Raw genomic sequence first — 17,393 nt, forward strand, 5'->3', positions numbered from 1 at the left:
TTCGTCTTTTTAAAAGAAACCTGTCCGGCATCAAGAGATGGCAATGTCAATATATCACACACTTTAAAAGAAAAAGACATCACCTCTGAATACTTAGTATAGCACGATATATAAACGATTGAACCTCCCGATTACAGTGAAAGCCTACATAGATATTTGATGATTGCTGACAGAAAGATGAATGATGCAGCTTTGAGTATCATGAGCAAAAGCGACAAACAAACACACAAACAGGTTTTTGTGAGAATAAAATTGCTAGTGATCCAAGTATTTATCTGCAGTTAAATGATATATGGTCATCTTACGTTGTACACTGTCATGGGTTAATGATGATGGGTGCTTTTAATTTGGGCTACTGCTGTTGATCATAGAACTCACAGACTGCGAACAGCTATCTAAATATTAAGAATGTGATTATCAAAGGGATTACCATAATCAGTATTCCGTGATGGTGATTATTAGCTTTTCTATACGAAATAGGAATGCTTGAATCTTAAGTGGCACAGGCAATTTTAAAATGAAATGTTGGAATGCATCGCTGTTCCATTAGAGATGGATATCCATGCTGTAAATTAACATGCAATCAAGATTTTAAGAGTGCTGTCAAGGCTATAGACATCAAAATGTCCAATGCAGTGCCAAATGGCTCAAACAGATCAAACATTTGCTCGTTATACATCGCAGACGATGCTTTGTCCGGTCACATTGATGGTTCCACATAGCCATTATCATTAGCTTGTACCGTCTCCACAAAACCTTAAACCTCTCTTTCTTTTTTCTCTTCCTTTTTTTTGCGTTTTCACCTTTTTCGTATCTCAAGCAAACTTGAATCAAATGGTTCGTTTACTACTCGACAAGCCTGAAAGACGCCGCATCCTTGGCCAGATCGAGAATTGGAATTTTGGAATAGCGCCCAATGGTAACCTGGCTCAGGAACACAGTTTCGTTCATCAAGCAGTGCCAGACATCTTTCGAGAAGACACAGTCGATGGAGACAGTGCTACGCTCACTGACATGGCTATCGATGGCTACTCACCCATCATCACAAGATCCGAATGGACAGAGAATCTCATACAATCAGGTGCATCCAATCCAAATGACGCAACAACCGTGAAATCACTGGCCATCTGTTCCTCGATATTCAGGAACGACGTGGATTTTACTCGACTGCAATCCAAACAAAAGCCAAAGATCCACTATACCAGTATCACTACCAATGCATGCGTAAGGCTGGACAACATTGCAAGATTAACAACCGAGTTCGAGAATGATATAAGCAAGGCTCAAGAGCACTGGCCTCAACACCCGCAGGTATCATGGGACAAGCTGTGCCGAATCTGGAATAAATACGGGTTTTTGTGGCCAGAAAAACTACATTTAGGTAACGTGCATCATCGATTAGATTCAAATGATGGAGTCTAACCAGCTGGTTGAACTACTAGGCTACAAGCGCAATTACAATGATTTAATGCAAAATGTATGCAGACATCAGCACAATAAACACTGTACAAGAAACTAACGTACCTTTTTCTGATCATGATAGAAAGGGCCAATATCACAAGACCAGTTACAGCAGCACAGCCCACAGACGTATACCATTGTTTGGAGAACAAAATTACGGCCTATTTACGAATTTTTCCCAGAAACACATGTCGACAAAAAAGCCTATATTGCTGATATCATTCGTCATATTTCATCACTTGTCGTCTTCAATGGCTCTTTGTTCAAGCTCAAGAACATGAGGACGCACCAGTGCTTGGGCCGTCAATCCGTGGCTGATGGTGATGATGAGGATACAGTAGTTATGGTTTCCGATCAATGCGGTACGGGTGACACAAACGAGCATTCATTGTGGAAGCTTCGGGAGACGGGCTCATCACATTCAGACACATTATCATATGTGTTTCTAGGAACTGAGATGCTCTTGTGTTCAGACCGTAACAATGACTCTATTCTGACTAAACAAGGCTCTTTATCCAACTCAAGGTATGCCCTCAAGATGGACTATCAACAAGACAGAGATGACTGCAGCTGGCGTATCAACCCATCTAGGTATTCGCTCAAAACAGGCAAAAAAGCAGGTGCCTTCCATATAGACGACGTGATATCAAGTCTGGTCTACTTAAAAGACGGTGATAGCGTGATTATGAGCCAAGACTCACACTATTTGCGCACGGACTCCCACCATTTTACGTCATTCTCCCCTATTTCCAACAGCAATAGCCCAATGAATAACAGTTCAGGTGGGATGCTCAAAAAATCACCCATCAGCATCATGAGCATCGATGACAGATATAACTTTTCATCAGCAGAACGATCTGAATCAAACAGCACACAGCCTACTTGCAATTCACTCAGTAGCCAACAGCTCGGCAAGCATAGCATCACTGACTACAGGTGCAGCAGTATCACAAGCCAATCCATGTTTAACGGCACTGATGTGTTCATGGAGAAATTAGGAGTCGATGCCACCAGAATCACTACAGTGGATTATCAATGGAAGATAGAGCTCGTTAACAGCCTGGATAACATTTCAGTTGATACAGTAGTCGAGCATCCAGCCAAGCATACAGCATTTACCGATACAAAACCATCAAAAGAAAACCATGTACAGGACACACCATCAAAACAGGACTCTAATACAAATTACAATGTGCTGATATCCAGCATTGTACCTACCAGAACACCACACCCTATACCCAAAGAATCGCCTAGAATACTCACCCCTTTTATAAACAAACCCCAGAAATCCCAATGGCTCGATGGCAATCTCAAGCTATACAACTTGCAAAAGGATTCAGACGAAAGCGATGTGCCCATTGAAATAGCCAACATCGATCTACGTATGGACTCTAATAGTCGATACAGCACACCAGTGGGATCTCTTAAATCCATACCGTCCAATGAAGAAATCATACCACCACTCCCAGTCCTATCCGCAAAGAAATTAGGCAAGCTTCCCATGCAGAGCTTTCAAACACACCACTCACAGCAGCACCATCATCAAAGCGGCAGCTCTCCTTCTGGCAGCAGCGGTGATGACAGTGATTGGACAGCTTCACCAGCACCTTCTTTCTCTCGATCACTGACCCCGGTTCCCAAGAAAGAAGCAAACATCAGAGATACTACTGCAACGCCCGAGATCACAGAAGCAGAGGCTTTCAAGCGAAAGATACAACAGCAGTTTGAGGATAAACAAGAGGTCTATGCAAGCATATACAGAAACATATTTGCTCAATCCACACCCACCTCCAACACTACGAGTCGCATCCGATACTATGACGATGAGTATGATCAACCCATACACCAGGGCTCCTCTACGGGCCAACCAAGATCTTACACCATGACACCCAAAAGTCGCTACAGCCAGCCTACACCTACTTCATCCGCTAATCTGACGCCAGAGGAGTATCTGCTTCGAAAACGTAGCCGAGAAACATCTTTCATGTTGCTCGTTCGACAAGAGACCAAGCAGCAATTATGGCTGAGAGCCATGAAGCAGTCGACATTAAGCCATTGGCTCCAATCCCTTACCTCAGGCAACAAAAGAGCCCAACGTCAATCAAATCAACCGCAAAATGTGATTGTGTTGTCCACAAATGCATCAGACGACAACGCTGAGGGTGTTATTGCTCCCACTACTACCTCTCATATATCTACTGGCGACATTCGGCTGCAACATTATAGCAAGAATAATAGAACGATCAAAAAGAAGAAGGGATTCTACCAAAAGAATAGTTTCAGACGACAAAAGGGCATTATAATCTAAACGAGGCGTGAACAAGTTTTATGCCACTTAACTCATTTTTTCAATAAATAAAAAGTAATGATTCCATGGCCATGTTTTTTGGGTCCCTAAAAAGTTGAGCAAAGGTGTCAGGAAGCTACTATTACTCGAATACAATTGTTTGGCACCATTCCGGTGGCTCAGGAAGGTCTACATATCAAGATATGATGGCCCCGAAAGCTGTCAAATTTGGTTGCATTTTTGCTTTATAGTTTTTATTTATGCTGCATAAATCATATCTTTGGTAGCTGCAGTTTAATGGAAGGGCAGTTTTGCAGCCTGTGCAATGTTTAATTCGAATAGGAGGCATATTGATTTTGGTAAAGCTAATTCATGCAAATTTGATGCGTTATGTTGTGGGTAAGCTTATAAAATGACAAGGAGAAACCAAACTTACTGCTTGAATACTATAGTTTTGCACGAATCCTTGGCTACTGTATTACCCTCTTAATAAGGTCAGTGTTACTAAATGCTGCCTTGAAACCAGAAATCGCTCAATCCACAGCCAAATAGGTGGCAAGAAATCACTTGAATTAAATACGTCATGTTCTTGGGATAGGGACTTCTGACATCTGATTGTCTACGGGAACATTTCTTTCATAGTTTTCTAGTATATTATAAAAGGATTAGAAGCTGTAAACTACCAATTACGTCTAAAATGTTCCGCGTGTCTTATAGCCGTCATCACCTCACTAATAAGCTGTATCACTGTGATATGATAATGCGATGCAGTGCCACTCAACCTAATATTTCCAGCTAAATATTTAGATGTAAAAGGATGCTCTGAATCAAGATTATGCATATGATGTCTTTACGCCTTTGTATCATAATAAAAACGCGTCTATTGGCAATCAAATGTATGGAATACAGCTAAATTTGACAGCTTTCGGGCCATCATATCTTGATATGTAGACCTTCCTGAGCCACCGGAATGGTGCCAAACAATTGTATTCGAGTAGTAATAGCTTCCTGACACCTTTGCTCAACTTTTTAGGGACCCAAAAAACATGGCCAAAATTCGACCGAAAACCATGAGGGGTACCTCGTGGTTTTCATCGAAAATCAAACGATTGCATTTTTCATCTTGAAAATGAAGACTTTTACTATGGTATACGAGCCTTTCAGCACTTCGGGTGGTTTCCTGACCTACGCTTCGCTTCGGTGGAAACCAACCTACGTTCAAACGGCTCGCGCTGCCGCGGGCCTTTGGCTAACATCCCAAAATTAATATAGCTAAAATGTTAGAAGAGGAACCCTGATTGTTGATTGATATGTAATCACTAATCGTATGAGTGTTTATGCTTCGGATGGTTCTCACCGAAGCGTAGCAAAGGTAGAGAACCAACCTGCGCAGCGGCAGCTCGTGCTACTGATTGCTCTTGCGTATTTTATCAAAATACTGCTACTTTCATTTTGACCCTCCACTTACACATAGTAACCCTTCATATTATCTGTGGATCTGATTCTTATGTGATGTTCTACATCCATATACACGTAGCTACTTCATATACGGGCAAGCAGCATACTGGTATTCCCACTTTTTAGTCCTTAGTGTCCCTAATACAGCAATGTATGAATGCATTTGAGCTGAATTTTCTTGCGTTCAAGGCCGTTTTAGATCGTCAGAATAGCCCCAAATGGTTGCTTTCATATGGCAGTTACTTTCTGACACTTTTGCTCGACTTTTTGGGGACCAAAAAAACATGGTCAAAAATCGACCAAAAAGCATGAGGTATCCCTCATGGTTTTCATCGAAAATCAAACGACCGCATTTTTCATCTTGATAATGGAGACTTTTACTATGGTATATCTTGAATCAAAATGTTTCTATCAATCCAAAGCAACCTCTGAAATTATCTTTGTGGGACTTTGATATGTAAAATTTCGACATTTTGGCCATAAATCTCTTTTCATATTTTTACAAATCATTCAATAAGTGAATTCAAAACATCTATTTTACTTAGTACCATTGGAAGCGCCTTGAAAAGTACTCCAGGAAAGCTTAAGGAAGCATGGGGTGATTATCATACTTCACTTAGTCGAATCTGCAAAAATAGCTCGATCGAGTCCAAAATTATCAAAATATGTCCAATCTGGAACAGACTATGATTCTGGGTTTGAATTAATTTTGGCTGGTAGGGCCAGCTGGAAAACTCATGCCCTTTTCATAAGGCAATACAGTAGTAAATGCCCTTGAAGCGTATAGAAAGTAGATGGCAGGTCATAGCACTATCGTTTATGATGATATTTTATTGCCTTCTATATCGTTCATAATGATATTTTATTGCATTCTATATTTAATAACGTTAGTCTGGACATTGACAATGCATGGGTTGCATAAAATGTCTGCAGTAAGTAATGAAATCTCTGAGGCTCTGAGACGTCGCTCAAATAAAACATTGACAGCACTGAGCAGAGGAAAGAGGGTAGAAATTACAGTGGTTTTTGTTGATTGATTGTAAAATCATTATTCTCATATGAGCCAGGTCTGATAGATGCCTTGAAACTCAGGTTCCATATTAGGATTGTAAAGTGCAAAAGTACTGAACATTTATTATGTTATGATATGAGCCAGGTCTGATAGATGCCTTGAAACTCAGGTTCCATATTAGGATTGTAAAGTGCAAAAGTACTGAACATTTATTATGTTATGATATGAGCCAGGTCTGATAGATGCCTTGAAACTCAGGTTCCATATTAGGATTGTAAAGTGCAAAAGTACTGAACATTTATTATGTTATGATATGAGCCAGGTCTGATAGATGCCTTGAAACTCAGGTTCCATATTAGGATTGTAAAGTGCAAAAGTACTGAACATTTATTATGTTATGATATGAGCCAGGTCTGATAGATGCCTTGAAACTCAGGTTCCATATTAGGATTGTAAAGTGCAAAAGTACTGAACATTTATTATGTTATGATATGAGCCAGGTCTGATAGATGCCTTGAAACTCAGGTTCCATATTAGGATTGTAAAGTGCAAAAGTACTGAACATTTATTATGTTATGATATGAGCCAGGTCTGATAGATGCCTTGAAACTCAGGTTCCATATTAGGATTGTAAAGTGCAAAAGTACTGAACATTTATTATGTTATGATATGAGCCAGGTCTGATAGATGCCTTGAAACTCAGGTTCCATATTAGGATTGTAAAGTGCAAAAGTACTGAACATTTATTATGTTATGATATCAAATCAAAATGTTTCTCTCGATCCAAAGCAACCTCTGAAACCACTTTTGTGAGGTCTTCACGTACAAATCTGGGTGTTTTCACTAAAAACCTCATTTTGTGTTTATTAGATTACTCAATAGTTGCATTCAAGACACCTATTACAATTGGCACCATTGGAAACGCCTTGAAAAGTACTCCAAGAATGTATTAGGAAGCGTAGGGTGATCATTACAATTTATATAGTCGAATATTGCAAAACAGATTAAAGAAGTCGAAAAAAGTTGAAATCTGTCCAATCTTGAACAAAAAAAAAAAGCTGAACTTGAATCAATTTTGGCGACGGCATCGCTGCTGCTGCCTGACCCAAATGCATTTCTGATGATCACAATAATGATGATGATTACGATTGTTGCGATGCTGATTAGGTGGATATCGTGAAGTTGTATAGACGATTGCTTAGCTCGAGTACATTTTTTTCTTGGGAGCTTTTCCTTACTATGAAGGTGTCTTTTGCAATGACAATCTCTTAAAAAAGTCGCTGTAGATCTTACACACGTCCTGTATTTACGCATGGCCAACTTTATGTCGCTATCTCAAGAGTAACATCAGCGAATGAATACCTCCCCCTCCTGGCTCTGATATAACCTTTATTTTTACTGTTAATTGATTGTTTAAAACCTACTTGATATGCCAGATTTTTATTATCTCTGATCTAAAATGTCTTCGGCGAGAGCCCGCAGTGCGGCGCCGTCATCGAGCGTAACAAGATTGATCACCGAGTAAAAACTATGCTACAGAATCGGCTGAAATATGTGGTTTACAGCTCGCTAGTCCAAATTACTAGGTAGTCCGTATCATATCCGTTTAGCATTAGGGGCATTTTGAGCGAATGATGTCTTTGAGCCCTGACACCAATGGTCCCAATCCTAATACGAGAAAATGGCATTCAACTAGAAATTAAACTACTTATTGCATCCTATGCTAATTTATTTCGTTATTTGTAGTCATTAACTACTGCATGACAGTTGGAATAGCACTCTGATACAGTTTGGCAGGTGTAATCTATTCTCAAACTTGATGCATGCTCATTTGTAGCGTCACAAAACGCGTGAAATCTAAACGGATTTAACATTCGAATCCAATTCCGCGTATTTAAAACGCTTCTTTTTTAAGCAACCATGTCAGACTACAATGAGTATTTGAACATTGCAGTGCTCCAAGAGAACAAACCTGTAAGTTGGTTTACTTCTACAGCTTGAAAGATGCCATCTAATCTCAATACACACAGGTGACCTACAAATCATTAGCGAGAGCCCTTGGTATCCATGTCAACAAGGCCAAGCAGTAAGTATGCTTCTCATCTCAAGGCAGACTTTCAATGACTCATTCTGAATGTAAGAGCATTATACGAATTCTCAGAGTCTCGATCCAATGTTCGAGCTGTCTATTGTATTACTGGTACCTCTCTCAAAAGCAACCAATTCACTATTCAACTCGTCAAAGATGCTGAATTAGATGGTAAGCCAATATAGGTCATTACGGCATTTGTTTGCAGATAGTAACAATGATTTTCAATCAGACGCAAAGAAAGGTTACAAGGAGATTTCTGGTATTCACGTTTACAGCATCACTTCATTTGACCCTGACGATTTCTCCATCTTTTACACTGCATGCAAAGACGCTCCTCAGCTTGCTATCGAAGATCGAGTAAAATGCGGTATCCTCAGAAACTCAAATGTCGTCTCACGAAACATCACTCCCACAAACCGCACAGTATCTGGAGAGCAGAAGAGCGTCTCTATATCTAATACCAAATCTTTGACATCTAATACATCAACTAAGCCTATCACACCTCCCAACAGCACATCTAAAACAACCTCCACCACTACGACTGCCAAAAGAAAGGGTGCTCTCAATTTTGGACCTGCTTCCACCAAGAAACAAATCGTTACTGCATCGCCAAAGAGTGAAGTGCCCGTCTCAAAACCAGTGCCCAAGAAGAGCATCAATAAAATGAAGGCCAGGAACGAGCAAGGTAAGAATTACGGGTACATGCTGCATGTATAGTAAGGAACTCACACCGATCAAGATGATCTAGATGTGCGTATGGCCAAGACGTCCATCAAAGCCTCTGATATATTCTCGGATGACGAAGAAGAGGAAGAGGAGGAACAGGATCAAATGAAGGAACCTCAACCAGCTGAAGATTTGGACATCGTTGAGATAGACAATGAGGTTGAGGATATGGAAGTGGTTGAATCTGTCAAGGAAAACGAGTCTGTTCAGGAAGAACCCTCGGTACCTGCACCTCTTGGAAAAGCCAGAAGAAAGGTACTCAAGAAGAGAACTACCAAGAATAGCCGTGGACATTTAGGTAAGAGAGATGGTAGCTGATTTCTGCAATGGTATCTTACACCAAAAAACAGTGACAGAAGAATATTGGGATTGGGAAGTGGTTGATGAAGCCCAAGTTGAGTTAACAACGCCTACCACACCCTTCAAATCAAAGACACCCTCAACAGCAGCAGCAGTAGCCAACAAACCACCAAACAGCAAAAATGCCAAAAATGCCAAAAATGCCAAAAAACCCACGGGTCAATCTAATCTGTTGAGTTTCTTTAAGAAGGCTTGATAAAACTATTAAAACAGGATAAAACTATATTATTATAGCTAAAACTGCTCCGAGATACATTTCCAGTGATGTCGTTGATATTGTTTTACGGTTTCGACTGTTTGTATGCATGCTTTTTGAGGAAACAAGTCGGGTCGAATAGGCTCGGGTGCTTCTCCCAGTAACACATTCATGCAAGCAAGCGCTGAAATAGCAATTGAATTTAAATCATAGCCTCCTTCTAACGCAATAGCCAGTTTGCCGTTGGCCACACTTTTCAGCAAATGTGTCATTTGTCCATAACCTGCTGGTGTCACTTTGCATTTACCGATGGGATCGTTGATGGCTGCATCGAATCCAGCAGACACTATGACAAAAGAAGGCTGAGCTTACGGTCTCTTTCATGCACAATATGAGCACACTAACCAATGACAATGTCAGGATCGAACTCCATGGCAATGGGTATGACAATCTCACGGAATGCGTAAATATAATCTGCGTCGGTCATGCCTGCACAGGGCCAAGGTATATTCACGGTCTTTCCGACGCCCTTGTTATGTCCAGTGTAGGAGGCGCATCCTTTTAAATCACTAGGGTAGAACGAGCCGTCTTCGTATCGATGCAACGAGATATACAATACATTGGGATCATCAGAAAAGATGCTCTGTGTGCCATTACCGAAATGAATATCCCTGTGTTGATGGTCTGATGAATAAGCGCCAACTTGGACACACATATATATATATAAAGCACACTTACCAATCGATGATGAGCGTTTTCTTGACATTCAACTTTTTCATACAGTATCGTGTAGCAATAGCAACATTGTTAAACAGACAGAAGCCCATTGGCACATCTGATTCAGCGTGATGGCCAGGAGGTCGAATGATGGCAAACGCATTTTTGATTTCGTTTCGAGCAACAGCCTCCACCAGATTGCACAGACTCCCCACAGCGTACAGACCGCTTTCGAATGAATTGGAGTTCAAGTATATTGAATCGTAATCCTTCTCCATGTTCATGTATTCGGCTCTCGTTTTCAAATCTAAATCATTGTTAGACAGGCCTCTCTACCGCTACCTCCAAGACGAATCCACCAACCTGACGTATTTCTCAATGTTCTGTAATGTGTAATGTTATGTACAAGCAGAATTTCGTCCTTGGTAGCGCGTCTGCTTTTGATACGTTTGCATTCTGTCAACAATCCATGTCGCTCCATGATGTTGAAGATTTTGAAAATACGGCGAGGATCCTCGGGATGAATTTCAGTGTCATCAGGTGTCGCATGATAGGACATGGCCGTATCGTACACAAAGCCTGTTTTCAGTAATCTGCGTGGACGAGCTAAATTGGCTAGTGTGTTGTGTTTGACCACGGTGGCTGTCTGGTTGTCGCGATGGCGCGCAAATGTGTAGGGATAGCTGCTCAAATCAACCTCGCTTTCATCGTCTGCTGATGATAAATAATCCACTGCAAATTGACTGGGATCAAGTGAATTAGCTATATCGCTGTAAGTGGTTACTTTGCTTCGGCTCTCTCGCGCAGGAAGTCTTCTCATGGCTGCTACAGTTCTCGCGAGAGTGTCATTTTGTTGGCTGCTAGAGGTGGACTCAGGTGATCTGGAAGAAGAAGCGGTTTTGTCCATGCGCTTAAGGATCTCATTGAGTGTGGATGTTTCAGGGAAGGATAAGCTATGTGATGGTTGCGTCTGTAAGGTAGTGATGGGCAGTATCTTGCCGTGCCTGAGCTGCTGCTGCTGCTGCTGGGCTTGAGCATCTACCTCGACATCGGAATCAGACTCCAATTCATCAATTTCTTCCTTGTCTTCATCGCTCAATCCCATGCTGATGTTAGATTGTGGTTCATTTGACATAATATCTATATCGTTATTCTTGTCGCTCAAGGGTTGGTCTACGCTCTTCTCCTTCTTTTTAGCGAACGATATTTTGGATGTGAGCGTGGCGTTCAGTTGTCTGTCAGGCTTGTTTGATTTCGTCTCTGAGCCGCTAGGCGAATTGGAAGGTGATTGGACTGGTATGGCGCCTAGGCCTTGAGATGCCTTCTTTGAGGTGGATTGCTTGGATGGAGATGGCGTCGGCTTTGAAACAGTGAATCCCATATTCCTTAAATCCTGGCTTGAGGGAGATGCACTGACGGATGATGTTTTGAGTGATTTTGGCTTGTACTTGAATGTGCGTGCAGAATCATCCGTTTCCTCGTCGGACGACAAGACGATGGTCTCGACTGGAGCGCTACTAGAAGCTGCTGATGCTGGAGATGCTGTTGGAGATGCTACTGCTCCATTAGGCTTGGGATTGCTTGCAGATGAACCGCGAGGGGTCTTTTGGGAATATTTCATTACGCTGTATGAACCGGTATCGCTCTTGGTTTTCTTGTGGATGGAATTTCCTTCTTTTTCGCTCGCTCTTTTCATATCGAAGGGTATCTCTTTTGGATTACAAGACAATGAGAGGAGAGACCAAACACGCTCTCCACATGTTAAAGCGCGATGAGGGGAAGTGAACTGCTTCTCGTGACCGGTAATACTCTCTGAAAAAGGTCCAAATGTCGACAGTAAACGCACTGAAGCAAAGCAAAATGGATGAAGCATACTTTACTTTATTCTTTCTTTTTCATATTTCTCTATCATATATTAGCCAACCATGAGTAATACTCCATTGTCCCCAGAAAAGGCTTCTTCTTTGCCTTTGCTGCCTAAAGATCGCAATTTTGAAGGAGGCGATTCACCTGCCTCCACCCCATCAACCTATCCAGCCAAGCGTAGAAAGGTGGAATCATCATTTCGCCAAGACAAAGAGGAAGACGCGTTGTCTACTGACGATGCTGTCATGACAGACGCTTTGCCCATCATCCCTGAATTGAAACCATCCAAATGGCAGGGCACCATCAACAATGTAGTGAAAGCCATTGTCTCTATTCGATTCAGCCAGGTGGCTGCATTTGACACAGAAGGTTTATATGACTATCCATATGTAAGAAGGCACTGAGACATTAAACAAATGAAATTACATAGGCCCTGAGACGTCTGAAGCATCTGGTTTCATTGTGGATGCAAAGAATGGCATCATTTTGACAAATCGACATGTTGCTTGTGCTGGTCCGTTTGTCGGTGAGGCCATCTGCCATGATCATGAAGAAGTCGATGTCTACCCCATCTACCGTGATCCCGTTCATGATTTTGGTTTCTTAAAGTAACGTATGATTCATGTGTCAGTCGAATCCCAAACGCTAAGTGATTTCTACAGGTTCAATCCCGAGAAGATCAAGTACATGCCATTATCCCAAGTCGAGTTGAGACCTGAATTGGCCAAAGTGGGTTTGGATATTCGAGTTGTAGGGTAAGCATCCTAGGCTGGTATAGAGAGTGAAAGAGAAATTGACGCCATGCCATAGTAACGATGCTGGTGAGAAGCTCAGTATTTTGGCTGGTTCTATTTCGAGACTGGATCGTAACACACCTGAATACGGTGATCTGACGTACAATGATTTCAACACATTCTACTTGTAAGTTTGCTATGGAGAATCAATATGCTGCTGCGGCAACTAATAATTACTGTAGGCAAGCTGCTTCAAGCACGAGTGGCGGAAGTTCAGGTTCGCCTGTTATTGACATTGACGGTAATGCTGTTGCATTGCAAGCAGGCGGCCATACCAAAGCTGCCACCGATTTCTTTTTGCCTTTGGATAGAATCAAGCGTGCACTAGGCTTCATTCAAAGAGGTGAAATTGTGCCTCGTGGCGACATCCAAACACAATTTACGTGAGTAGATGCTGTGTATCTAGAATGGGGCTCGTATTGATTTCTTTTTATTTCATAGATACCGTCCATTTGATGAAGCACGTCGATTAGGCTTACGTCCAGAAACCGAGGAAAAGTTGAGAAAGCTGTATCCCGACGAGATTGGTCTTTTGGTAGCAGAAACCGTATTGCCTGAGGGTCCTGCACATAAAAAGTTGGAGGAGGGCGATATTTTACTGACCATCAATGGCGAATACATCACCAAGTTTGTGCCTTTTGAATCTATGCTTGATTCCAATGTCGGTAACGAGGTGTCTATCTGTGTTGAAAGAGGAGGAAAGCCTATTGAGATGACTGTCAAGGTGGGAGATCTTCACGCTATGTAAGTAACGGGACGGATGTTTTGGTGGCCCGTGTAGTTAATGTGATGTGAATTAGTACCCCTGATCGCTATGTTGAAATTGGCGGCTCCAAGTTGAACGAAGTGTCATATCAATTGGCCAGAGCTTATTGCATCCCTTGTAAGGGTGTCTATGTTGCTGAACCCTCTGGCAGTAAGTATATTTATAGGCCATGTTTCTTGTACAAAGCAAATACCTAACGGTGCTTGTAGTGTTCCGTCTCGATGGACCTGATAATGGCTGGATCATCAAATCTGTAGACGACAAGGACACACCCAACCTCGACACATTCATTCAAGTCATGAAGACCATCCCAGACCGTGCTCGCGTGCCTGTTGTGTATTACTCCATTGCAGATACACACACTACATTGGTTGCTGTGGTTCAGGTAGAGAGACATTGGTCCAGCTTCAGATTAGCCGTTAGAAACGATAACACTGGACTGTGGGATTTCACTGATTTGGGAGAAGCACTGCCTCCTAAACCTCTCAAGCCCTCCACCAAGCATTTTATTCAACTGGATGATAGTCTGGGCCCTGCAAAGAACTTGATTCGTTGTTTGGTCAAGGTCAACTTTTACATGCCCTGTCGTTTAGATGGCTTCCCTCGTAGTCGTAAGCAAGGCACTGGTGTTATTGTGGATAAGGAAAAGGGCCTTGTCATTGTCAGCCGCAGTATTGTGCCTACATCGATGGGTGATTTGACATTGAATGTAGCCGACTCGCTGGTCATCCCAGCCAAGGTGCTGGTAAGTACAACTCACAGGGCATAGCAGAAAAAAAACACACGCCTCATTGTTTACCTAGTTTTTGCATCCTACACACAATTTTGCAGTTGTTCAATACGATCCCAAGCTTCTAGGCGAGACAGATGTTCTCAGTGCACCATTCAGTGATAAGACGCTATCACAGGGCCACAAAGTAACATTGGTTGCCCACAACCACAACCAAAGACCTGTGTGTTTAAACACTGTTGTAACCGATGTCACATGTGTCACCATCCCACATAATGGTGTAAAGTATATTCTGCCTCTTCCTTATTATGGCGATATCCGAAATGCTAATTCTTATGCTTGATAGACTCCTCGTTTCCGTAGTATCAACATGGACGCCATCACACTCGACACGCCCTTAGCGCTCCAATGCTCTTCTGGTATTTTGGCAGATGCAGAGGGCCTTGTGCAAGGCTTATGGATGAATTTCTTGGGTGAGCGCAACATGAATGGCCACGACAACGAGTACCACCTTGGCATCCACATCTCGACTGTGCGCACTGTATTGGACCGTTTGAGAAACGGAGAAGAACACGTCGCACTTCGCAGTATCAATGCTGAACTAATGCCCGTTCAAATGGCTCAAGCTGCAGCCATGGGCCTGTCTGATGACTGGATCAGTAAAGTAGAGCAAGCGAATCCAGCAAAGCATCAGTTGTTCATGATCAGACGAACCGAAGCCGCATCCGAGAGCGCCAAAGTGCTGAAGGAGCTTGATTTGATCCTGTCCGTGAACGGAAAAGTGATTACTCGCATGTATGAAATGGATGTGCAATACGACTTGGAAGAGATTGAAATGACCATTCTGCGTGCTAAAAAGGAGATGGTTGTCAAGGTCAAGACAAGTCCTGTTTCTGGAGATGGTACCAGTAGAGTCATCTTTTGGGCAGGCGCAGCGTTACATGGTAAGAAGATTCTCAAATGCACCAGGGATTGCAAAAATGCTGATTTCCTATTTTGATTAGAACCCCATAAGGCCGTACTTCAGCAAAGCAAAACATTGCCATCACAGATTTACATCTCTGCTCGTTCAAAGGGCTCCCCTGCCTACATGTACGGTTTAGTGCCCACCATGTGGATTACGCACATTAATTCGAAAAAGGTGGTTACCTTGGATGATCTCATTGCTGCAGTGAAAGATGCCGAGGACAACACTTATGTTCGTGTGCGTTGTCTTAGTTTCGATAATGTCCCCATCATGCTTTCCGTCAAAATGGTGAATCATTACTTTCCACTAGTCGACATGGTCAAGGACCCCAATGCGGAATGTGGTTGGTCAAAGAGAGAGTAGATTTGAGTCAAGACTTTATAGAGCATTTATACAACATGTAATAAATAGTACGACGTGGCTCAGGTCTCACAAAAACTGGCCATATTTCTTCTCGAAAGGTGTATAAAAAGAGCTTTTAAATTTCTTTAGCGTTCTTTCTCTTCTTTCACCCTCTTTCTTATATTAAAATGTCTAAAAAGAACAAAACCTTACTCCCGAAAGCTCCTCCTCAAAAGAAGTTTAAATCCACTGCATCCACCATCATTTCTGTGGTACTTGGCCTCATTGCGGCCTATCTGGTGTCTGCCATCATCCGCATTGAAATCAATGGCAGACGAGGACTCAAGTCTACAGCTGAATGGAAAGAGTTAATAAAGGAACATCCCTATCAACGAAGAGACACTGATCTCCGTTCTCCTTGTCCCATGTTGAACACACTTGCCAATCACGGATTTATCGCCCGAGATGGCCGCAATATCAAGTCCGAGGAGCTGTTTGATGCTCTCATGTTGATGGGTGCACCTCCAACAGTTACTGTCCTCATTCTCAACTTTGTCTACTTTCAATTACAAGAAGCCAACCCTCAAGACTCGCTGTTTGCGCAATTCAAGCCTCTTGAAACATTGGATCTGGATAGACTCACCGTATTTGGCGTTTTGGAACATGATGTATCACTCACAAGACCTGATTCTACTCTGCTGGGACACTTGGATACATCTCATGTCGTACCTGAATATGTAGAGAGAATGATCAGACTAGCTGAGACCAAGAACCAAGGCGAATTGAAGGGAACATTTACTCGTGAAAATGAGAATGATGCTCGCAAGTTGAGATGGATGGAGTCTATTCGAGATAACAGACACATGCATTTGAATTTCTTCTCACAGGTAAATAGGAAACAGCATGTCTTTGATCCAAACAAATAGACTGATCACTTTGCACCTTGCATTTTAGTTTGCCTCCAGTACAGAATGCTCCTTGCTGCTGGATATTATCGGTCGTGATGGAAGCATTAGCTTACCTCATTTAAAATCGTTCCTATTGAATGAATCCTTCCCAGAGGACTGGCATCCTCGAGAAACCACCTATACAATGAAGGAGCTTGCTACTAAGCCTATGATCTGCTGGCATGGACTTCGTAAAAGTCAAGTGTCTTTGGATTTAATCAATGAGCTTGCATGATTGCATCAATAAAAAAAACCCCTGTATTTATTTATTAGAGCTTTTCGGCTGTCTTTAGATCTTTCAAGTGTCCACAATAGTGTTGGTATAGTTGGGTTGAACAGAAGATGCTATCGTTACTGTGCTTGGACAATGTATTTTCGTAATTTATCGAATCAGATTTTCAGTCATTGTAGGCATGTATTACATAACGCATTGCATAATAATAGTGGTCTGCTACCTTCTTGCGGCCACATTGGTCATGGATGTCTGGTGTTCTGAATTCAACAATAAGCATCATTCGCAGAATATGTTTCGACCATTTATTCTCATTCTAAGGCTTTAAATCGCATGAGAACCTTTCATAATAAGCGGGTTGTAGCGGCAGATCTAACACCTCCTGGAATGTTCCACGTATACATCAGCGGAAACAATCCATATAAGAGTAGACGGTGTAC

At 42.1% G+C, this 17,393-nt stretch overlaps 5 protein-coding genes across 5 annotated transcripts; 4 read left to right on the forward strand and 1 right to left on the reverse strand.

The window, feature by feature from the left end:
- Positions 1-834: 834 nt before the first annotated feature.
- On the forward strand, positions 835-3,769 carry ATC70_007759 (Plasma membrane ATPase; the record flags this gene model as incomplete). Its single annotated transcript, XM_064827017.1, has 3 exons — positions 835-1,381; positions 1,443-1,477; positions 1,544-3,769. 3 exons carry the CDS (start codon positions 835-837, stop codon positions 3,767-3,769), a joined length of 2,808 nt encoding a protein of 935 aa, XP_064676074.1.
- Positions 3,770-8,138: 4,369 nt separating this feature from the next.
- ATC70_007760 (uncharacterized protein) lies at positions 8,139-9,592 on the forward strand (the record flags this gene model as incomplete). Its single annotated transcript, XM_064827018.1, has 6 exons — positions 8,139-8,192; positions 8,249-8,304; positions 8,360-8,478; positions 8,540-8,995; positions 9,050-9,334; positions 9,387-9,592. 6 exons carry the CDS (start codon positions 8,139-8,141, stop codon positions 9,590-9,592), a joined length of 1,176 nt encoding a protein of 391 aa, XP_064676075.1.
- A 38-nt stretch (positions 9,593-9,630) lies between these two features.
- ATC70_007761 (uncharacterized protein) lies at positions 9,631-12,005 on the reverse strand (the record flags this gene model as incomplete). Its single annotated transcript, XM_064827019.1, has 4 exons — positions 9,631-9,938; positions 9,998-10,263; positions 10,331-10,616; positions 10,673-12,005. The coding sequence occupies 4 exons, from the start codon at positions 12,003-12,005 to the stop codon at positions 9,631-9,633; spliced, it is 2,193 nt and encodes a 730-aa protein (XP_064676076.1).
- Positions 12,006-12,234: 229 nt separating this feature from the next.
- ATC70_007762 (uncharacterized protein) lies at positions 12,235-15,795 on the forward strand (the record flags this gene model as incomplete). Its single annotated transcript, XM_064827020.1, has 11 exons — positions 12,235-12,544; positions 12,606-12,783; positions 12,838-12,930; positions 12,986-13,096; positions 13,152-13,352; positions 13,411-13,713; positions 13,770-13,885; positions 13,945-14,480; positions 14,539-14,745; positions 14,812-15,409; positions 15,470-15,795. The coding sequence occupies 11 exons, from the start codon at positions 12,235-12,237 to the stop codon at positions 15,793-15,795; spliced, it is 2,979 nt and encodes a 992-aa protein (XP_064676077.1).
- A 167-nt stretch (positions 15,796-15,962) lies between these two features.
- ATC70_007763 (t-SNARE coiled-coil homology domain-containing protein) lies at positions 15,963-16,956 on the forward strand (the record flags this gene model as incomplete). The annotated part of the gene is made up of 2 exons (XM_064827021.1): positions 15,963-16,661; positions 16,729-16,956. 2 exons carry the CDS (start codon positions 15,963-15,965, stop codon positions 16,954-16,956), a joined length of 927 nt encoding a protein of 308 aa, XP_064676078.1.
- Positions 16,957-17,393: the final 437 nt, after the last annotated feature.

The sequence above is a fragment of the Mucor velutinosus genome, assembly GCF_035048745.1.
Source record: "Mucor velutinosus strain NIH1002 chromosome Unknown tig00001553, whole genome shotgun sequence".
NCBI classification, from domain to species: domain Eukaryota; kingdom Fungi; phylum Mucoromycota; class Mucoromycetes; order Mucorales; family Mucoraceae; genus Mucor; species Mucor velutinosus.